Here is a 23,653-nt window from a genome sequence, read left to right as displayed (position 1 = left end):
ACCCTGAGATCTGTATTGTTTGGTATCATGTAACAGGTGCTGATGCGTAAGCTCAAATCAATCCTCTTACTGCAATCTAGTCACCATAAAAAGTAATCTGGAGACATTAGAGTTTGAATACACCTTTATTACAGGTAGTTATAATCAAACAATAGAAAATCCAGGGTGGAGTGTAACAATATTATGAAAAGGAAAGTTAGTACTCGCCATATAGCAGAGATGCTGAGTGGCAGATAGTCACAATAAAAACCCTGTCATATAAAGCTTTCAGACAGTAAGGCCTTCGTCAAGAATAGACTACACACACACACACACACACACACAAACACACACACAAACGCAACTCACATATGACTGCAGTCTTAGGCAACTGAAACCACACTGCGAGCAGCAGCACCAGTGCATGATGGGAATGATGATTGGGTGGGGGTAAGGAGGAGACTGGGGCAGGGAGAGGGAGGGGTGGTATGGTAGGGGTGGTGGACAGTGAGGTGCGCAGGTAGATGGAGGGCCGAGGAATGGTGGAGGGGGGGAGGGGTATCGGAGAAGGAGAGGGTGAGGACAGTGACTAACGAAGGTTGAGGCCAGGAGGGTTACAGGAACATAAGGTGTATTGCAGGGAAAGTTTCCACCTGCACAATTCCGAAAAGCTGGTGTTGGTGGGAAGGATCCATATGGCACAGGCTATGAAGCAGTCACAAATGAAGGATGTCATGTTTGGCACCATGCTCAGCAACAGGATGGTACACTTGTTTCTTGGCCACAGTTTGTCGGTTGCCATTCATGTGGACAGACAGCTTGTTGGTTGTCATGTCCCCATATAATGCAGCACAGTGGTTGCAGCTTAGCTTATTGATCACATGACTGGTTTCATAGGTAACCCTGCCTTTGATGGGATAGGTGATGCTTGTGACCGGACTGGAGAAAGATGTAGGGGACAGATCTTGCCACTGGGTCTATTACAGGGGTATGAACCATGAGGTAAGGGATTGGGAGCTGGAGTTGTGTAAGGATGGATGAGTATATTGCGTAGGTTCGGTGGACAGCGGAATACCACTGTGGGAGGGTTAGGCAGGACATTTCTAATTTCAGGGAACAACGAGAGACAGTCGAAACCCAGGCAAGAATGTAATTCAGTTGCTTCACTTATGGGTGGTACTGAGTTATGAGGGGAATGCTCCCTGTGGATAATTACAGTTTGTGAAGGCTTTAGTGAGATCCTTGGTATATTTCGAGAGGGATCACTCATCACTGCACATGCGACGATTACAGGTGGCTACACTGTATGAAAGGGACTTCTTGGTATGGAACGGGTGGCAGCTGTCAATGCGGAAGTATTGCTGGTGGTTAGTAAGTCTGACATGAATGTAGGTACTGATGTAGCCATCTTTGAGGTAGAGGTCAACATCTAGGAAGGTGGCTTGCTGGGTTGAGTAGGACCAGGCGATGCAAATGGGGGAGAAGTTGTTCAGGTTCTGGAGGACTGTGGATAGGGTGCCCTCGCCCTCAATCCACATCACAAAGATGTCATCAATGAATCTGAACCAGGTAAGGTGTTTAGGATTCTGGGTATTTAGAAAAGATTCCTCTAGATGGCCCATCAATAGGTTGGCATAGACTGTTGCCATGTGGGTGCCCATAGCTATACCCCAGTGTAGCCTGTGCCAATATGGATCCTTCCCACCAATACCAGCTTTTCTGAATTGCGCAGGTAGGAACTTTTGTTGCAATACATCCTATGTTCCCGTAATCCTCCTGGCCTCAACCTTCGTTACTCCCCCCCCCCCCTCCCCCTCCAGCCCCTTCTCTGGTCCCATTCCAGAACTACACAGCTGCCCTTCCACCATCACACACAGTCTTTTTACTTCTCTCCTTCTCTGCTACTCCCCCCCCCCCCCTCCCTCCACCAATCCCCTGCCCTCCGCCTGACCTGTGGCACCTCACTGTCTGCCACCCCTCCCGTACTAACCCCCCCCCCCCCCCCCGGCCAGCCTCCTCTTACCACCACCCGTCAGAAGGAAGGTACTCTGCTCAGCATAACTCAAATTTTCAAGTAACACTAGTTACACAAGTCACTTTTTGCTACTATAAAAAGCTGTTTGAAATTATTCCTCTCTTTCAATGTTGATCCTTTTACTAGTATATAGCTTATCAGCTTTCTTCACATGATGCAAGCAAGTGTCCATATTTAGTTTTTATTTTGGAAATTATCCCTAGTGTTTAACATGTATTGGAAATGACAGCCACCATGGCAGCTCTTGTTCAGAATGACATAACAGCTTTTGCAGAGAGTAGCGCCCATGAATTAATTCTGATAAGCCTGATATGAGAGCAGGGCTCAACTTATTTTTGGCGGTTTCTTTGAAAGTTTCTGAAGTAACTGTAGTATCACTTTCGATGTACAATCTCAAAATACCTCAATACAGTAAATTTATTTCACCTAAATGACAATGTTTGAGTTTATATTAATTAATTAAACATACTTACACAAATGCACTGAAAGTTTACAAGAAAAGTTCCCCTGGAAAAATTCAAGTTCAGATTTGTAATCTATGACTCAAATGCAATTGTCTGATACATACTTGAAGTATATACTGTTTTTGATTTTGACATTTTTATGAGGATTTCATTTCTTTGTGTTTTTAAATCTTCTATCCCCCTGTTAATCCGTCTGAAGCAATATATTACAAACACCATCTGAATGCCTGGTGTTGCCTGGGTTTTTATTTATTTCAATCACAGTAGCCCATAACCTCATCCCGCCCTCACTCTGTCCATCTCCTCTGCCCCACTCTGTCAATCTCCTCCACCCCCCCCCCCCCCCACTTCCCCCCACTCTCTCTCCATCTCCTTCCATACTCCTCTCTGCATCTGCTACTCCCTCCTCTTTCTGTCCATCTCCCCTTCAATTTCTCTGTCCATCTCCATCTCATCCCCCCCCCCTCCCCCCTCTCCATAGTACAACGGTATAATTTTTTATGTACATTTAGTGGCATATGTGAATGTTGTCTGCTAAATGTATTGCGCATAGAGTTAGAAGCAAAGAAGTAATAAAGTTAAACATTATCATGTCATGCCTGATGCGATAATGTGTGATGTACACATTATGCAATGTGTACATTAGACAACAAACAGCGCAGAAGTACAGATTAAACACAATGAAGATTTTACAAGTATTGTATTCATTACTTTGAATAGTATCACATAGCACATGTCAACCAACAGAAGCATTTTCACACACGTGATAAAGTTCAAAAGTCAGAAAGTAAATAGTTTTTTTCAAGCAGTAAATGTTTTTCCTTGATTCACATAATATTCTTCAAAACAACATATATCTTCTGCTACACACTTTCTAAAGCAGGCTACGTTCTTTTTCAGGACTCAAACTATCTGATTATCAAATTTCACTGAAATTGGTTCAGTGGATTAGTAACAATAAATTTAAATGTCATGCGTGATGTGACGGTTCTTCACATATCTCAGTGTTTATGATGTCGTATACCCCGATCTGCATGTTGTACAATCATATAATTTTGCAGGTACATTCTGTGGTATATATCAGGGGTCACCAAACTACGGCCCGCTGGCCATATCCGGCCCATGATGTCAGTTCATCTGGCCCGGTAATAGAACTTAAATATGCTTCATAAAATGTATGGAACACAAGACAATGTGAAACAATTTGAACTTAAATATTATACTTAGAACAAAAAGGGATATTAAATATTATTTTTGGAATAATAGGAGATCTCCTGGCTGCTAAGTGACTTAAGCTTACCATTTTCAGTTTTAAATTATTGTATCTAGATATAGTACAGAACCTTCGTGTGGCCCACACTTGTCATTTTGTCAGTTACCTAAGCCACTGTGAAAAACATTTGGTGACATCTGGTATACATGAATACTGTCTGTGAAATGTATCATGAATACAGTAAGTGGTAGAGAAGAAATAAACTAACCTAGAAGGACCGTACCGATCAATCTGACCTGCGAGTATTGTTGAACATTTAATAAATAGTGTACATTTTAATTTATGGGCCTTATGTGCCTTGGCAGTTTGTAATTTCAGTAAAAGACAAACGGCTATTACAAAAACTGAATGAATTGCACACACTTTTACCTTAAAGGACTACAGCTGGTGATTCTGATGAATGATATATTTTTTATATTCCATGCTTGTAAATGTGCAACAATGGATTTTTTCAGCCACTTGGCTGATTGCATTTCATTGTTCTGATCTTGTTTCCGCCCTCACTCTCTTTATATTTAAATTTATTTGGTGGAAGAGTGCTGTTCTCTGTCAGTGCGCTGTTGTGTTCAGCAAAAGTTCAGCACTTCTCCTCATTATTATGATGCGGCAGTGTTTTTGTTCTCAGATGAAGAATTACTGAACTACATGAATAGTTTACCAGAAGAATATTCTGAAGGGGAAGGTATTTTTGAATGTCTTGAGTTGGATGATGCAGTTGACAAAGATTATGAAGATGACATGGAATATCAGCCCCACAAAGCAGAACAAGGCAGCAGTCAGTTGCAGCAGACAAACAAACAAAGAAGAAACTCCCTGAAAGTGAGAGCTGCTAATATTCCACTAAATTTAGAGCTCAAATTCTGGACCAAATGACTCATCTTTACACTGACAAGTTTGGCTGCCACAGATGGCCTATGCACGTGTTTTTCAACATCCTAGATCTCGCTAGAATCAATGTCTGGATCCTCTACAGAGAGCCATCAGGAGAAAAAGTCAGCCAATGAATGTTTCTTTTCAAATTAGTGGAATAACTTTTTCTGGGTTTTTACGACCAAGGAGAGGAGTTACTCATACATTAATTGCTACCACTGAAAGATGTAAGGTACCGGTACAAAAGACCTGCCACACAGGAGGATGTAAAAGTTCGAACAAAACTAAAAATCTGTGTGTGCAGTGCAAGAACTTCATATGTGGTTCATGTGCGGGAAGTGTTCAATACATGTGTACAAAGTGTTTAGATGAAGATGGTGGCTTTGGTTGAAAAGTTGTCAGAGAGAGAGAAAAAAAAATGCTATTTTCTCATTATTACTACAGCAATTTGTGTCAATTTTTCTTTATTTTTTGTACCAAATATAGGTTTATGACCTGTTTGTGGCTTTGACTGAGTGCAAGTCATACAGATTAAAAATGTACTTGTATAATTATGTTTTTTTTCACTTGCAATGTATTCTTTATTTTGATCTTTTGTATTTAATTAAATATACTTCTATAAAAAATAACTTAAGAAGTGAAACTGAAAACAAAGAAAAAAATTTCACTGGTCAAAATGACTGGTAGTGGTCCCTCTAGGTAGCTCACTAATGCCGGTTCTCCTCATGTTCAGTATAATGCCTGATGTGAAAATGAACAGGAAAATATAGTATGGGATCAACTTCGTCTGTACCTTCATTTTGTGGGGTGTGTTGGTGAGAAAAAGTTTTGTAAAGGTTTGAAATTTTATATAAAGTTTGTTGCAAGTAACTCGTTCTCAAATACTGGATGACTACAATATTGGTCATTTGTGGGCCTTGGCCTACATTTCTTTTCCATCCCCATCCCTCTAATAGGTAGGTAGTTCTTACCTCCACAGCGATTCTTTCCAGATAGTACATGATATGCACATCAATTCTTGTTGAAGTCAGTTCAGTAGTTCTGGAGGACATGTGGAACATACATACATACACACAAATATGCACACATACATTTTTATAACATGTATGTCTTTCTCTTTTTCCGTGATCTGATTTTGATGAAAAAAAGCCCATATGGTGTCCAAAGCTACACTCTAGTTACTTTCGAAAACCCATGAAAATTTGTCTAGTAGTTTTGGAGATTAGCGTGTTTTAACAGACATAAGAAAATTTTAGTAAAACTTTATATTACAATATCTTTTTTTCTGTGATCTAGTTTTGACAAAGCAAAGGCTATACATTGCCCCAAGCTACACTGAAGTTACCAGTGAAAACCCTATATGAATCGATCTAATTTAGAGATTAAAGTGTGTTCAAAGACAGATACATCTTTTTTACAATTTTATTATTAGTTTAGATGATTTTTACGTAAACATACGTACATCTGTGAGGAGCCGTGAGTACTATTTTGATCAACAGTATCATACAGAAAATTTGCATTCAATATCTTTGCAAACTGCAGAGATATTAATTTTATTCATAATACATTTAGTACTCATGATGTCGGACATTTCTGATACCACAGGAGAGACGGTACAAACCACTACAAAAAAAGGAGTTGCTTCAGCTGAAGGTTCACATCTCTGGAGTGTGTAGAGATAGTTCGCGATTCTGGTAATTTGATTTTTATTAAATAGTACTGTGGCCACACACTATGCCATATGGAAGTGGAGCAAAATGTCTTTATTTTTGTACTGGATAATAAATTACAAGATGTTTTGTTAATTGTTTATAAATTTAAATATCACCTCAAACATAAAATGCCTGTAATCTTGGACAAACCAACAACCAAAAGATAACTATATCCATGGGAGTGGTGGATTTGAGAATTTTCTGATGATGGCTCACTTTTTAGGGTTCCATACCTCAGTCAGTAGAAACAAAACCCTTGTAGGATCACTCTGTTCTCTATGTGTCTGTCTCTTAAAAACCCTTTTTCTCAGAATGGGTAGAAATATCAAGTTGAAATTTATGTAACATATTAAGGTCTATGCAGTTAAACACTGAAGCTTCTAAGTCAATGCAAACAAAAGATAACAGTCAATTATATCACGTATTTTAATCTTTGCACACTCACTCATCAAAAACTATAAGGTACTTTCCTTTCCACTAGAATTGTGAAATTTGGCAAAAAGCATGGTTTCACAGAAACAATCCAAAAATTGTTTATTTGTAATTACAAAACATAAAAAAAAATTTTTGGTCATTTGTTATCCGTCTGTCTTCTCATCTGTCAGTCTGTGAAGACTTCTTTTTTCTGAGGAATGGATAGATGAGTCAAGCTGAAATTTATGTCGCATACTAAGGTCAATTGTTCCTTAGCAGAGCAACAAATGTAAGATAGTTAGGCACAGCAGTCAAAAGATGCGGCCATTTATGTCACATATTTTGATACAAGCAAAATCACTCATCATACTTCCCAATGACCTTTTCTTAACAAAACAACTAAGTATAAGTAGATCTCAAGCTTCCAGTCTCCTCACCATTGCAACTAAATTCCACCACTTTCTTTTTGTGACTTTTACAGCAGTCATATATTTCTTAAATTACAATTTTGCTATGGTGAAAAGGCTTCTTACAGACTATGTGAGTACATCTACAAATTCTACCCAATCAGCAAAATTCAGACCTGTCACTGTAAAGTGGAAACTTTATGACTTCAGTTTTTAATTTTTTTTTCAAATTTGTATGAAGTATAATCACTTACCTGAAACTTCTGGGAGTCAGATATTCTCAACAAAATCTGCAATGCATCATTACTGGTTTTACTCTTCTCCAACAAACCAACATAGGCAGCTGCAGAACTTCCTGGAGTGATCTTCTTTGCTAGTCGTAATTTTTTTAATGGTTTTGGCTGCTCCTAAAAACATGAGGTAATAAAAAATGTGATCAGTCTTCATATGGTGATCAGTGGGGGACAGCTCATCATAATTACATAGTAGTCATATCACAGCAAAGGATGATCTGGTTTCATTTTTTCTGGTCATGATTGTATAAAACAAGTAAATGAATTCCTTTGGCTAAAGTTCTAGTGGTTTTGGTGATATTTTCTGCAGTCACTCTTTCAAACTGAAATTCATTTAAACTATGGACAAAGATAAGCAAATAAAATATCTTCAGAAATGAAATCTCACTGTCGAACTTTTCCAGTCTCCCTTAAAATTTATGTCTCCTCATCTTTCACCAATTGGTTAATAGCACAAAGTAATGCTAATAGCATATATGACAAGACAACTATGGACAGAAATAATAGAATGGAAGGTACCACTACACATCAACGTTAATTTCTCTCTTTACATCTGCAGCACTCCAAACTTTTTCCTTCTCTAGTCAATCCTAAAAGTAGAGATTGAAGGATCAGCAGTGTTTTCAGTCTTGTTTATGTCCCTGTCAACTAATCAATGCCCCAGCTACATGATGAGTTGTTACCTTTACTCCTCATGTTACAAACAACATAATTTGTATTTCACAAATGGCACAAGGAATTGTAAGGAAACAGTATGTGCTACTATAATCCTCTTCTTAATGGAATGTACCTCTTCTTAATGGAATGTACAAGGTGTAGTCATAGAGTTTTAATTATCACATGAAAAAACAAAGCTATGCAATTAACTTCTTTGTGTGTGTAGTACACACATCTGCAGTCCTGATAGTCTAATATACCCACACCCAAACACCACAGACCAGTGCTAGAGGGCCAGAGTAAGAAGTCACATCGCATATCCACTTCATCAGTGGACTTCACACCCTTCCCCACTTTTTGGAACATGCTATGGTGCTGTGGCACAGAATTTCCAACATGTATACATGCACCTGTAAGCAAAGTAAAAGTTAATTACGTCATTTTTATGATAATTTGAACTTTATGATTACCTCTCATATTCTGTTCTCTCTGTTGCCAAATGTGTGGCACCTAAATACAGAATTTAGAGTGTAACAAGAGGAAGTTCACCTCCAGACAATCTCAATAATTTCTGGTGTTGCTTCAAGATATGATGTGCAAAATCTACATGAAGCAATTCAAATGCTACATTTCTCTGGAATATTCAAGTTCTCCCTGACAAGAAAGGACTCATTTACCAGCCTTTCACAATTACCTGTATGTGATAGTGCATAGTCATTTTGAAGTACTTGGTCTGCTTAGAACTGTATTGAACAGAACACACAAAATATATTGACTTTTAGAATCTGAGAGGAAATGTGTTCAAAAATTTAAATATGCTGATTTTCTCTTGTTTGTGCAATATTTTCTAGGTGTGAGAATCAGTCCAATAAGGATAGTTTTCATCGGAGATAATGCAATAGTAAACAGAGCAGCTATTCAGTAAGTAGCCTGCATGGATAGTTTTATAAACTCCACATGGAAAACGACAGAAAATACTGTATTGCTAGTTGTACTAAAGTCAATGTCTGTGAACAGAGAATAAACAAACTGTCTTGAAATTTCACTTTCCAATTCTTTAACAACACTAAAACTGTCAGAGATGGCAGATTTTTTTTTAGTTATTTAGCTCAGCACATAGAAGTGATTCCTTGGTTTCATCTTCTGTGTGTTTTTCTTTTAAAAATACAATGAGCACATACTGCAGGTTAGAGGACGTTGAGAACAGAAGAAAAATGTTTCAATGATGACAGTCTCATTAAAGCCAGAGAACTAGTTCAGTTGGAGGAGCAAGGTGTTGGAACTGACCACAGTTCGTTTAAGGAACTATCCTAATATTGACCTGACCCAATTCTCAGAAACTACAAAAAATCTTAATCGGGATGGTCACATTCATTCTGAATATTCGGTCTATGCCCCTTCCCTTGATGACTACAGTAATATATGGTAACTATCTAGTTTATGTGTATGTTAGCTGCTCTGAATGTGGTTGTGGTCTTATGGGTAAAGACTGGGTTGATGCAGCTCACCACACTAGTCTTTCCTGTGCACGCCTTTTCCTCATTAGTTATTTGATCTACCCATCTACTCTTCAGCATTCTTTTACAGTATCACATTTTACATGCTGCTATTCATCACATTTCACTTCTGTACAATGCAACATTCCAGAAAAATATCTTCAGAAAACACTACTAACACTTAAATTTGCACTAGATGTTAACAAATTTCTCTTCTTCAGAAATGCTTTGACAAACCTTAATATTTTCGTTTATTTTCTCTGAACTTCAATTTCATTTCCAAATGTCTTCTTTGATTCCTTCGCAACTTGCTCACTGTACAGGCCACAAACCTGTACCACTCCTCAATCACTACTTCCATATCATGTCTTCAACCCTTATAAGTGCATTCTGGTTTCTGTGCAGGTCATAAATAACCTTTCACTCTTTTACTTTATCCCCGCTACCTTCAAAATGTCAAAGCATGTAGTCCAATCATCAGTGTGGGAAGGGGAGAACCTCCATCCACAGGCCCTGGATAGCTCATCAGTACTGATTGACTGTCGTGTTTTCCTTTGCCAAAGGCATCACCTAGACATTGTATGGAGGAGCATGGGATCAGCACACCACTCTCCCGGTCACAGTCAGATTTCATGATCTGGAGCTGATACTACTTGGTCCAGTAGCTCTTCAACTGGCTTTATGAAGCTGAGTGCCCCAGTCCTCCCACCAAGGAAAAATCTCTGGCAGTACAGGGAATCAAGCCCATGTCCTCTGAACGGCATTCAGCTGCATTGATAACTCGCTATGGAGGCAGACAGCATTGCGAAAAACTTTCTCTAAATCTACGAATACTATAAATGTAGGATTGCCTTTCTTTAACTTGTCTTGTAAGCTAAGGCACTGGAACAGTATTGCTTCATATGTTCCTGCATTTCTCCAGAATCCAAAGTGATCTACATCTACATCCATACTCTGCAAACCACAGTGAAGTGCGGAAGTACGTGGAACACCCCACAGTACCAATTATCAAGGTTTTTTCCCCCATTCCATTCAGGCGCAGAGTGATGGAAGAATGTTTAAATGCCTCTGTGCAAGGTGTAACTAATTTAATCTTATTCTCGCGATCCTTAGGGGAGCAATACTTATGGGTTTGTAGTATATTCCTAGTTGTCATTTAAAGTCATTTCTTGAAGCTTTGTAAGTAGACTTTCTCAGGATAGCTCATGTTTATCTATAACAGAGTCTGACAGTTCAGTTTACACACAGCTACTTGTATGAGTCGACCATTTAGAACAATGACTCATTGGTATTATAGTCATAGTACACTAAGTCTTTTCATTCTGTGAAGTCACAAATTTATATTTCTGAACATTTAAAGCAAGTTGTCAATCTTTGCACCACTATGAAAACTTATTGAATATTTCTGGATCTTCTCTCAGACTGTAATTCATCAAAGATAACTGCATCATCTGCAGAAAGTCTGAGGTTACAATTAATACTTTCCAAAAGGTCATTAATATACAAGATGAACAGCAAGGGACCCAACACACTTTCGTGGGCACACTCAAAGTTACGTCTACATATGTCAATGACTCTCCATCCGAGATAATTTGCTGCATACTACCTACCAAAAAACTCCTCAATCCAATCACAAATTCTGCTTGATTCCTCGAAATCGGCTTCTATCAATTTTGGAATTATTACGTTCTTTTCCCTCAGTCATGTATCTTGCTCACCAGTGGAACAGTTTTGTAATGACTGGCACTGCCAAGGCTATTAATAGTTCTTACAGAATGTCTTCTACTATAGTGGCCTTTTTTCTACTTATGTTTTTTAGCACTCTGTCAAATTCTTCTTGCAGTAATATATCTTTCATCTCAATTTCACTCATTGTCCCCTTCCCTTCTGTAATATTGTCCTCAAGCTTGTTTCCCTTATAGGGAAACTGTATATTCGTCTCATCTTTCAGCTTTCCATTCTTTGATCAGTACTGGCTTGCTTTTCTTTTCTCCAAAGACCTATTTTCCTATTGGTGGCATCTATCTTTCCTGTAGCCATGCATAATTCTACAGCCTTGTATTTGTGCTCCTGCCATTCCTGCATAGCATTTTGCATTATCTTTCAGTCTCATTTCTTTGACATCTATATTTCCTTTTTACACCTTCATTTGATGTAAGTTTTTTTCTTTTCCTCTCAACAATGAAATTCAGTATGTCCTGTGTTTTCCACAGATTTCTGCTAGTCCTTGCATTTTTACTTCTGTGATCTTCTACTGCCTTCCCTATTTTATCTCTCACAGCAACTCGTTTGTCTTCTACTGTATTCTTTTCCGCCATTTCAGTCCAATGTTGTCGAATACTCACTCTAAAACTCTAAGAAACTTTTGGTTTCTTAAATTTATCCAGATTCCTTTGCCTTAATCTTGACAGCTTTTTACTTTTTTTATGTTTTTAATCTGAAATTCATAAACAATAAATTGTGATCAGAGTCCACATGTGCCTCTGGAAATGTCTTGGTCTTATCATAATACAAAAAGTACGAAATCTTTCAGTGTCAGCAGGTCTCTTCCTTGCATACAACCTTCTTCACTGATTCTTAAATGATGTGTTAGCTGTTAGGTTGACGTGGAGGAAGAGACCAAACAGCGACGTCATTGGTCCCATCGCATTAGGGAAGGACAGAGAAGGAAGCTGGCCATGATCTTTCAGAGGAACCATTCCGGCATTTGCCTGAAGCGATTTAACAAAATCACAGAAAACCTAAATCAGCACGGCTGGATGCAGGTTTGAACCATTGTCCTCCCGAATACAACTCCAGTGTGCTAACCACTGCGCCACCTCGCTCGGTGAGGTGTTAGTGATGATTACACTATTCTCTCTGCAAAATTCTACCAAGCAGCTTCCTCTTTCATACTTTTTTCCTAGTCCATGTTCTCCTTCTATTTTTCCTTCTCTTACTCTTCCTACTCCTGAATTCCAGTCCCCCATCACAATTACATTTTCATCTCCCTTAACTGCCTGAATACTTTCCTTTATCTCACTGTATAATCTTTCAATCTCTTCATCGTGTAAACTAGTTGGCATATTTATTTATTTATCTATTTATTTATTATTTGTCCTGTAGATCAAATAAGTACAATGGCTTGTACAACTGATATGGGATAAGTTGATACAAATATACAGTTTACAGGAGTCTAAAACAGTAAACAAGAACACAGAAGAATGATTATTTTACATTACCTACAAAATTATGTTACTTAAAGTTACAGCTTTACAGAGAATTGTTACATGATGTGACAAAATTGACTTAACAACATTCAGCTTTGATACATTATCATGCACTAAGACAATTTTGATTCCAAATATTCCTGGATGGTATAAAAGCAGTCTTTTATTAAAAGAGACTTCACTGTCTGTTTGAATTTATTTGTTTCTTGGATTTCTTGTATAAAAGTTGGAAGATGATTATATAATTTTATTTCCATACACTCGACACCATCACTGTACAGTTTTGTTGAGTGGGTAAGTATTCTTGGAGAGGTTTTTGATCTTGTGTCATAATCGTGGTAATCCATATTTTTGCTAATTTTGTTGATACTTTTTTTGGTAAAGAATAATAATTCTAGTATGTATTGGCATGGGAGGGGCAAAAGATTTAGTTTCTTAAATAATGGTTTACAAGTGTCTCTTTGTTTTTTGAACATAATTGTTCTGACTATCTTCTTCTTCTGCAGTTTGAATATCTTAATTGATTCAGAATTTTGGGCCCAGAAGATGATTCCGTAGCTAAGTACAGAGTGAAAGAGTGCATGGTACATTGTGGTTAGGGTACTTGTGTTAGTGACATTCCTTATTGATCTAATCATGAAGCATACTTTACTAAGTTTTGTGCTGGTAACATCAATGTGCCTTTTCCATGTGAGCATTTCAGTAATAGTGACGCCCAAAAATTTTATTTCATTTTCAAGTTTAACATTATTTTTTTCCATTGATATAGTTGGTAGTAATGGATTTCTGTTTTGGGCCATGTGGAAGGTTATTCCAATTGCATTTTTTGCATTTAGCAGCAGCCTGTTACTTTGAAGCCATCGACTTATTTGATCTGTGGTCCTATCTATATGAGATTGGAGAATTTGTTCGGGTGCAGATATGAGTATAGAGGTGTCATCAGCAAACAAAAGGGTTTTTGTGTTTGGTAGGCTGTGAGGAAGCTCATTTATGTAAAGTAAGAACAGCAAGGGGCCCAGGACGGAGCCTTGAGGAACGCCTTGCTTTATGGTATGCATGGAGGAATGTACAGTGCTAGCTGTACCTGAGAGCTTAGTTTCATTTAATTCGACATACTGCTGTCGATCTTCCAGATAGCTTTTAAACCAGTCATAGGCATTTCCTCTTATTCCATAGGAATGCATTTTTTGCAAAAGTATACTATGATTAACCATGTCGAAGGCCTTTGTTAGATCTAGGAAGACACCTATGGTTGGGAGTTTTTTGTCCACAAGCTCCAGTGCATGATCTAGAAATTCTTGTATTGCATCAGTTGTAGCTTTCTTACTTTGGAAGCCGAACTGAGCAGGTGACAGGATATTTTCTTTGTCTAGAAAGGACATGATTCTTGTGGCCATTATATATTCAAATACTTTACTAAAAGTTGAAAGCAGTGCAATGGGTTGATAATTACTGGGATCCTCTCTGCTTCCTTTTTTGTGGACAGGTATAATTTTTGCAATTTTGAGCATACCAGGAAATGCACCATTCAGGAATGAGAAGTTTATTATATGGGCTAGGGGTTTACTGATAAAGTTACTGCAATTGTGAAGGAAAAAACATGGAATTTGATCTTGTCCAGCAGATGATTTTTTTTTTAAATTTTGCTATGAAGTGTCTTTCCTATTTCAGTTTCAGATGTAGGTCTTAAAAATAGAATCTCAGAGCATAAGTTTGGTTCTAGTTGTAAGGGACAGCTATTTTTTTAAGATGGTTAGCCAGGTTTTCTACTGTTTCTGTAAAGTAGTTATTGAATCCCTCTGCTGTTTCTTTCCCACAGGAGACTAATTTTCCATTTATTTTTAAGCTAATATCACTTTGTAGTTGTTTTCCTCTATTAGTATTCATATTAATAAGTTGCCACATGCTTTTGCTCTTATTTGATGACAATTTGAGGCACTTATCATTCTGTAGCTTTTTGGCTACATTTACTACGTTCCTTAATATCTTTTTATATAGAGTAAAGTATGACTTAAATGCTTCACTACTGCCTAGTTTGGATTTGCTAATGTAAAAAAGTTCTCTTTTCTTTGTGATGATCTAATGATTCCTGGGGTGATCCAGCTGGAGAGTTTCCTATCTTTCTTGATACATTTTGTTTGTAAGGGAAAGTGGCAATTAAAATAATAACAGAAAATATCCGAGAATGCTTCATATTTGCTGTCTACTGTTTGAGCCTCATACACATTTTGCCAGTTTTCGTTTTGTATATCAAAGAGGAAAGTATGCATGTGGGTTTTATTGAAGTTTCTCCTCTGTACAGTGATAATTAATGCATTGTGGTCTGAAAATCCTAGTTTGACAGAGGATACAGTACAATTTATATTGCTTGCTACTTGATCCAGACAAGTGGTACTGTGATTTGTTATCCTGGTTGGAGTGTTAACAATTAGGTCTAGGTTGTAGCTGTTCATAAAATTTTTAATGCTTAGATGGCTAGAGTTTTCTGAGAAAAAATCTATATTATAGTCACCACATATTAGAACACTATATGATTTTCTTTTACTGGCGCTAGATTTTTGTAGAAAGTCCATATGTTACCAGAGGGTAAACTGAAAAGTGCTATTATATAAACATTTAGATCTGTAAGCTCTATACCTGACAGTTCTATATCTTTTTCAATACTATACGAATTTCAAATATCAAGAGGTGTAGCAGTAATGTTGTCTTTTACAAATATGCAACTACCTCCACCTTTGTAAGATGTTCTTGAGAAGTGACCTACGAGTTTAAAATTTGGTATCACAACACTTTCTATTTCAAAATACCTCATGAAATGTTCATTAATACATAATATCAGTGTATCTGACGGTTCACTTGCACTTGATAACAAAATTTCTAATTCATTAAGTTTGGTTTTGTGCCCTTGTACATTATGGATGTATACTTTTAGATCAAGATTTTTTTTGTTTAATTTTTTTACACACTGGTGAGGAGGTTCAGACTTTACCTTATTCACTACAATTCGCTGATGGAGTCCTTTGCAAGTTTTATGGTGTATCTTTAACTTGTTGGGTGATGCTAAGTTTTTTCTTTTCTCAGAGGGGGATAGAAAAAATCCTCCTTCTTGGGTATATGCCGCCTTGATCTTAAATTAACTCTTACAGGTGTAACTGCTGCAGTCCTTTGTGGATCTTCTGATGTCTCCTCTTTCCTGCTCTCTTCATTCTTGTAGAATTTGCTTTCCTCATTTTTGCCTGTAAGTCTTTCAGGAAGCTGATAGACAGATCTATTTCGTAATAGTCTTTCTTTAATTATTTCACTGATGTGATCGCACATAACACTTTTTCCGTCGTAATTAAGGTGCATTCCGTGATTGGTGTGTAGGTTTTGATGTAGTTTACTTACGTCCAGTACATCACACTTTGCACATTCAGCACAAAGTTTCTTAATTTTGATGTTAGTTTTCCTAATTTCTTTATTAACACACGATCTGTAGATTAGGTCGTGTCTATGAGGCACAGTGGCTACTATTGTGTTCCTAGATTTATTCACTTCTAGAAAGTTCTCTAGTGTTTTGATGCAGGCATCAGCTTCATTTTTAGCTCTGTCATTCGAACCCGCTATACATACTATAAAGTCATTATCCTGTATTGTGTTCATCTGAAGATCGGTGTCTACGACATGGTGTGTTCCCGCTCCAGGTTTTACTATGCTAGTCACTGCCGTTTCTCGATTTTTCTCTCGGAGCATGCTTGATGGCTTTTTGCCGTGGCTGTCGGCAAGCAAGAGAATACCACACTTTTTCCTTAATAAACCTGCACAATTGTGGTGGGTGCTGGTTTTGTGTCTATCGTTGCTATAATAATATATTCATCATGCTGTTGATAGTAGGGCACCTACATTTCCATTATCTTATTCATTATTATGCATACTCCTGCATTAACTTTATATATGTTGATAACCCAATACTGACATGGCCAGAAGTCATGTTCTTCCTGCCACCATATTTCACTAATTTCTACTATGTTCGACTTCAGTCTATCCATTTCCTTTTTATATTCTCTAACCTAAGTATAGGATTAAGAGATCTAACATTCCACAACCCACCCCATAGAACACTAGTTTTGTTTTTCTTGATGACAAAGTTCTCCTGAGTAGTCCCCACCTGGATATTCAAATTACAGGCTATGTTATCTCTGAAATATTTTACTCAGGAGGATGCCATCTCCATTAAGCCATATAGCTGGGCTGCATGACCTAACTGGAAAAAATAATGGCTGTAGTTTCCCCTTGTTTTCATACAGTCGCAGCACCAGCACATTATGGCTGTGTTAGCTAATGTTACATGGCCAGATCAGTCAAGTCATCTAGACTGTTACTCCTGACGAAAAGGCTGTTACTCCTCTTCAGGAACAATGGGTTAGTCTGGTCTCTCCACACAAACTCCCCCATTGTGAGTGCACCCATGATACAGTTATCTGTATCTGTACCACAAGCCACCCCATCTCGACATGGTTTATGTACTTACTGTGTGTTAAATGATGACACCACAATGATATTACATGCACGAAGCTTGAGTATGTGTAGCAGTACAAAAAGAGATGAATTCTTCTCAGGTCATCAGCCGAGTGGTGGCGTCGTCTTGTCGCAATGTTTCAATGAGTTTGGTACCTATCATCTTCGCCAGAAGATGATGGGTGCGAAACTCATTGAAATGTTGTGACAAGACAACACCACCACTTGGCTGATAACCCGAGAATAATTCATCAGTGGAACATGCCGAGAAAGACTGCAATCACGTACAAAAAGGGCATCAAATATAAATTGGAAGGCTGAGAAATATGTATAAAGCACACACGAATATTGCAGCCCACAACTTCTTGTGCTTAACAGGACATTCAATAAATATCTTCTCCAATACTTCTTCCAATTTGTACACACCATCCACTATCTCAATGTGATAAAGCACTTTGTGGAGAAATCACATCTTCAAGTTCCATACACTTATGAAAATAAGAATCTGAAGTATTAACGTTTTTATGTCAGAGAGAGAGAGAGTGTATGTTCTACTCCGATCAGGAAAAAAAGGAAAATCCTGAAAAACTAATGCAAATCTTTGGGCTGTTATGGCAGTCTATGTGACACCCGCCAGTAAGCTCAGGTTGTCTTTCCTTACTTTTGTTTATGGTTTTCATTGCCAAAAAAGTATTCTGAAAAAATTAAAAGGGGCACACTTCCTGAATTTCACTTACAGCAGATTTCTGTTGCTACTGTTCCTGTGCCAAAAGCTCCAGCTTGTGACAAGTCATCTACACTTCCTAACCTGTACTCCATTACTGACATTTTACACACTGTGTGTTCTAAAAATGTGTGCAGAATATCAAAATGAAACTACAAAACCATTATAATGACAATTGGGATAAAAATTCACTAATCTTAGAGATGAGTTAATAAATAAAGAACATAGGCAAAATCAGTGCTCATTGCAACTGCACAGACTACCCTAGCACACCTCCCATCAGACCCAAATTCTCAACTTATCCACACGCTACAAATGCAGTGCCCTGGCCCACTATCCTCATTACTTGCTGTGTTTTGTCGATTGCCGTAAGAGTTTGAGCCTGGTGTGTATCTGTGCTGGAGAGAGCATTGATCATCTTGCTGGCTGCTGGATCGAATAATGGTGTCTGTTCTTTCAGACATGTGTCCAAAAAAAACAGACACTATTAAATAACTTCTGTAATTTTTAACTGTCAATGTTCTGAAGGCATAACGGAAAATTTATGATGCCACAGCATTTGCAATGTCTTGTGCAGTCCAGTGGCTGGATTTGCTGACTGGCAAGATGCAATTCTGGGTTCTATTCAAACTTCTTGGCAGTATTTGTGGTGTAATTTTACATACTCCAGATTCTGGAACATCGTAGGTGTTTACTGGATATAATGTTAGGATCACTAAAGGGAATTCTCTGAGAAATGGAAAAAGGAGTATTGTTAGTTCAGGAGGCAACCTGGCTAAATCTATACTCACATGTGTTTGGATAATAAACATACTATCAGAATTTGTATTAACTGTGTGCTCTAATTGATCTAATTACTGCATGTGACACATGTATCTGGTGACTAAAAGACACAGCCGGTGTTGATGCTGGATACTTTGAAATATTAACACTACAGTGCATCCAAATTAGGTTATGAAAAACCAATTTTGCAAATGAAAAACCCACCACTTACACACCCAGAAAACTAAGTGCTAATCTCAGTTGCTCCTTATGATCCACGCTGGCAAAAGACTAAAGGATATAAAAATGTGGATGAGTCTACTACAAATCAGACATCCAACAATGTTTTCAGTAGTTGCTGCTTAGAAACAAGCAGAATGTTTGAAAATGTACGCTGAGTCTCCCTACAGAGCAGATATAATGAGACAATGTGCCTCACTAGTGCCTACTTTAATTAGATGGCTTGGGCTGGTAGTAGTTCAAAAACAATGAGGATATATTTAACTGGTGAGATATTTCACATGAAAATGAAGAAATTTTATGCAGATAACCCCCAGCAAATCTACTAGCAGAAGAACCGAAATAGTGCCAAGCTTTAGGACAGAACTATGTGCAGGCATAAAACTACTGAATCGTTTCCATCCTAATATCTCCAAATTACATTACTGAAAAAGAAATTAAAATTATGGCTCCTAAACAATCCTGCGTATTCAATAGAGGAGTTTCCAGATTTAATACTCATATGATGGAAGACCCTCTTTCTAAAAATATGTGAATCTTAGATCTTAGACTGTGTCATAAACTGTAAATTTCTTCATCTATATATTGCAATAGCAAATTGTTTTTATGTATTGTCCATATATGTAACATTGTTCTCTCAACTCAATTTGGAAAAATGTGTGTAGATAATAATATGTAACTCTAGTAATTAAGGCTGCGACTTATCCAGAAGACTGGCACAATTTTTTTTGATCCACTTGATGCTGAATCAAAAATAAATAAGTAAATGAAGTTACAAAGACCGTGTTATTAATTTGTCTCAACTGTAACGAACATGTTACTGAATTTTTATATATATATATATATATATATATATATATATATATATATATATATATATATATATATATAAACTTAATCGTTAGTGTCATGCAATATTTTGTGTAATGTAATTTCTTGTACAGACATCTTTTATTAACCTGACACGTTCCACATCATTACGAAGTGTCGTATTCATGATCTATGGAACAAGTATTAATCTAATCTCTAACCGAGGCCCACGGTTACCTTCGGCAGGCGCTTAAGAGTGTACCATACAAGAAAACTGGTAGGATTATAACTTTTACATTCTTTGTCATCGTTTTGTCAGTATCAGCTAATCATCAAGTATCCAAGGCTACAATGGAATGTCACTCAAACAAGCAATCGCTTTTGGATCCGCCCGAAAACGTTCTGCATTTTACTAACACTACCGCGAAGTTATGATTATAAACATGTTGTAGTTACCTGTATAACCTGACTGTACTCAGCAAGTGCCCGCTTCTTCAACAACGCTGCCATTTCGTAACAGATCGCTTGCAGAACTCAGATACAATACCTCAACTGCATTACGATATTTCCAAAACATTCACTGAGAGCTCACGTCTAGTGATGCTTCATGTCATTCTTCGGGGATGTTTTATTGTTAAATAATGCCACTGTACACAAAACATAGTAGGCTCATTCACAACACATTACATTCAATTGTTTACTAAATTATTCTACTACAGTAGTGACAACTGTCCAACAACACCATTATGACTTTTTCATTGCTTGGTTGCAGTAAAATCGCTGGCTGATATCGCCGATATTATGAGTGGAAAAATTTCCAAGAAGTATAATTATTATGCCTCCTTGAAAAATCTATAGCATGAGAATTCACTTCAGGACATGGCCGTCTTTTTTTTTTATTTTATTTTTTATAAATGGCACACGCAACGACATGTCTGCGCAGACATTAGCGCAGATGTCTGTACATGCAAAAAGATCGCTGCAAATGTGGTGTGTTCACACGACACAAACCCCAATCTACTACTCGCCCGCCATCTGTCAGTGTAGAAAAGAAATATCACTGGCAAGCAACTACGCTCCCCGAAAGGTCAAAAACTTAATTCAGTTATTTTGAAATATAGAAATGGAGGAAGTTCTGTTGTGGTCTGTGTTCGCAACGTGTGTTGCAAAAAACGTTCAGACCAACCGCAGGAAACAGAGAAGGCGGTCAAAATGGTGTAGACAGTGGCTGCTAAAGCGAAAGCAGTTTTCTCACGTACATTTACTGCGAGAGTTGTAGGGCAAAACTGTTTTACATTACCTCGTGTTCCATTTCCTGGCAGATTGACACTCCAATTTCATCTTCAATTGTACTCCTGCTTGGTCTTGGCGTTTCTTGATCACTTAGAAAGCCAAGCAGATCAAAATACCATAACGTTGGTTGGTATACTTGATCTACTATTACACCAGATCTTCTAGATTTCTGCACTTTGGATAACTATTTTCGGTAAACAGTTCGTTGACAGACTTAATTTACTTGACTTGCCTTCATGAACTCTACGCTTGTTTCATATTGCAATTGAAAATTCCAAATCCTTGTAGCTCCTTCCTGTTGTTAGGAATATTAATGTTACGCCAGTCGTTTATGAGGAGAAATTGCCCTTCTCATACAAGTATTTTTTTCCTCATAATATGAGGGGTTACAAGCTTTAAGAGATAATTATAAGTTTCGACATCCATCTGCAACTAATTTCGCCAGTTCGCAACGAATTTTTTTTATTTTTATTACCGTTTCTCTCTTTGCCGAGGCGTCAACTGCCCGCAGTTTTTCAATTAGAGCATGGTATGCTGCTGTGTTTTTGTCTCGGTCACTATATTCTTTATTTTTAATCTTTCACAAACATGGGTGGTTTCTATATATTTCAATGAATTCACTTACAAACTCTCTAGAACACTGACGAGTATCAGTCATTTTGGTGCCCTATGCGCACAAATACAAACACTAGACTGAGCAAACAGCTGTTTCGCGACAGATTTGCGGCGATCTCCTGCCCACACGCTCCAACTTGTCTACGCAGATGTAGTTTGAACACAGATTTGAGAGGTTTCGCTCAAACCTCCAACTCCAACTTCCAGGTTTGCACACACCTCAGGTTGGTGCAAATATTCTGTCCACCGCAACGATCTGTCTGCGCGAAGTGATGTGCGCAGACATTTGCGCAGACAGTTCGTTGCGTGTTGACGGGCCCCAAAAGTGGTGTTACAGGAATTTGGGTGTATTCCCGAGCGCCGGCCGCGGTGGTCTCGCGGTTCTAGGCGCGCAGTCCGGAACCGCGCGACTGATACGGTCGCAGGTTCGAATCCTGCCTTGGGCATGGATGTGTGTGATGTCCTTAGCTTAGTTAGGTTTAAGTAGTTCTAAGTTCTAGGGGACTGATGACCGAAGATGATAAGTCCCATAGTGCTAAGAGCCATTTGAACCATTTTTGTATTCACGAGCAAATTCGGTGACACCTCTCGATTGGCGGCAAAGTGGCCACACTTTCGCTGTATGTGATAATAATAACAATAATAATAATAAATAATAATAAGATTTTATTGTCGTTACACATACAGAAGCAATAGACAAAGTCAAATTACAAAATCTAAAAAAATTATATGCATGAGTTATAAGTACAATATTACAATAGTTTTATAAATAGTCCATAGACAGGAGATACAATATAGGGTGCCCCAGCCAGTAGGTGGTCACCACCCAGTAGTTGGTCAATTTCATTCTAATCTTTAAATTATAAGAGTTGGCAGCACTGACACTTTTAAAATGTAAGAGCATATAAAGAACATATGTTGGCAGACCCGTTTCTTCTACTGTTAGAGCAATTGGAGGGAACTGATAGCTTTGAGAAAATCTTTCCTTTTGTGCTGTGCTGACAGGTGGAGTGTCAGAGCGTCTAGACTAATTGTAACTTAGGTTACAGTGATAAAGATATTTATCGACACAAGTACTAAATACTGAAATATGATGAACTGAGTTAACAGGTAATTCATCGTGAATGATCGATTCTATCATTTATCATAAAGGAAGTGTAAATTATTGCTTCAGTCGTTTATAAGGGGGATGGGGGTTTATCAACTACTGGAGGGCATGAAAGCATGTTTTCCAGTAGTTGGTCATAATGATCAATTACTGGTCCTTTTTATAATGGTCTCAAAGAGTTGCTTTTAGCCATGGACCAAGTAGGCATTCCTTTCTTCTGTCCCATACTGATGGAAAAGTGAAATTTATATGGCTCCCAGTAGTTGATCGGGGTGATCATCTACTAGTTTATGTATGATCAACCAACAAGTATTGAGGTGTACAGATAAAATTTTTATTACACATTAATTTCATCCCTTTATTTACAGGAATGAAATCTGCAGACTGAATTAATAAATGGTTCCAAAAGAAGATAAGTCGAAAAAAGAATTTTTTAAGTATTCTGAGGGAGACTTAAAATGTACAGTAGTAGCAGTTCAAGAGGGTGGCAGTAGTATGAGGAAAGCTGCAAAACATTTTGGTATTTCATTTAGTACACTAAATAATAAAATTAAAGGAAAAGTACATATGCAACGTAAGATGGCACCATGTTCAGTTTTGACAGAGGTTGAAGAGAATTTATTGGTTAGCTGAATCCATGCCAACACTAAAAAAAGGCTTTCCAATACAGCGAAGGACGCTGTATGAAACTGTGAGTGACATTGTTTTGGCAGATGGAAGACCTACACCATTCAAAGATGGAAGGTCTGATGAAAAATGGTTTAAGTCATTCATGAAATGCAATCAGAACGGCAA

At 37.8% G+C, this 23,653-nt stretch overlaps 1 protein-coding gene across 1 annotated transcript in view; it reads right to left on the bottom strand.

Moving 5' to 3' along the window:
* Positions 1-20,605, bottom strand: part of LOC126336377 (integrator complex subunit 4) — a 102,374-nt gene extending 81,769 nt beyond the window's left edge. The window contains exons 1-2 of the mRNA XM_049999991.1: positions 20,299-20,605; positions 7,409-7,561 (exon numbers count right to left, since the gene is read on the bottom strand). Of these exons, the coding sequence (XP_049855948.1) occupies positions 7,409-7,561; positions 20,299-20,352 (207 nt within the window). The 5' untranslated portion in view covers positions 20,353-20,605. The remainder of the gene's footprint in view (positions 1-7,408; positions 7,562-20,298) is intronic.
* Positions 20,606-23,653: the final 3,048 nt, after the last annotated feature.

This window comes from Schistocerca gregaria, chromosome 2, assembly GCF_023897955.1.
Source record: "Schistocerca gregaria isolate iqSchGreg1 chromosome 2, iqSchGreg1.2, whole genome shotgun sequence".
In the NCBI taxonomy this organism is placed as follows: Eukaryota; Metazoa; Arthropoda; class Insecta; order Orthoptera; family Acrididae; genus Schistocerca; species Schistocerca gregaria.
The sequence above is the reverse complement of the archived record's forward strand: the minus strand, read 5'-3'. Positions and strand labels throughout refer to the sequence as shown.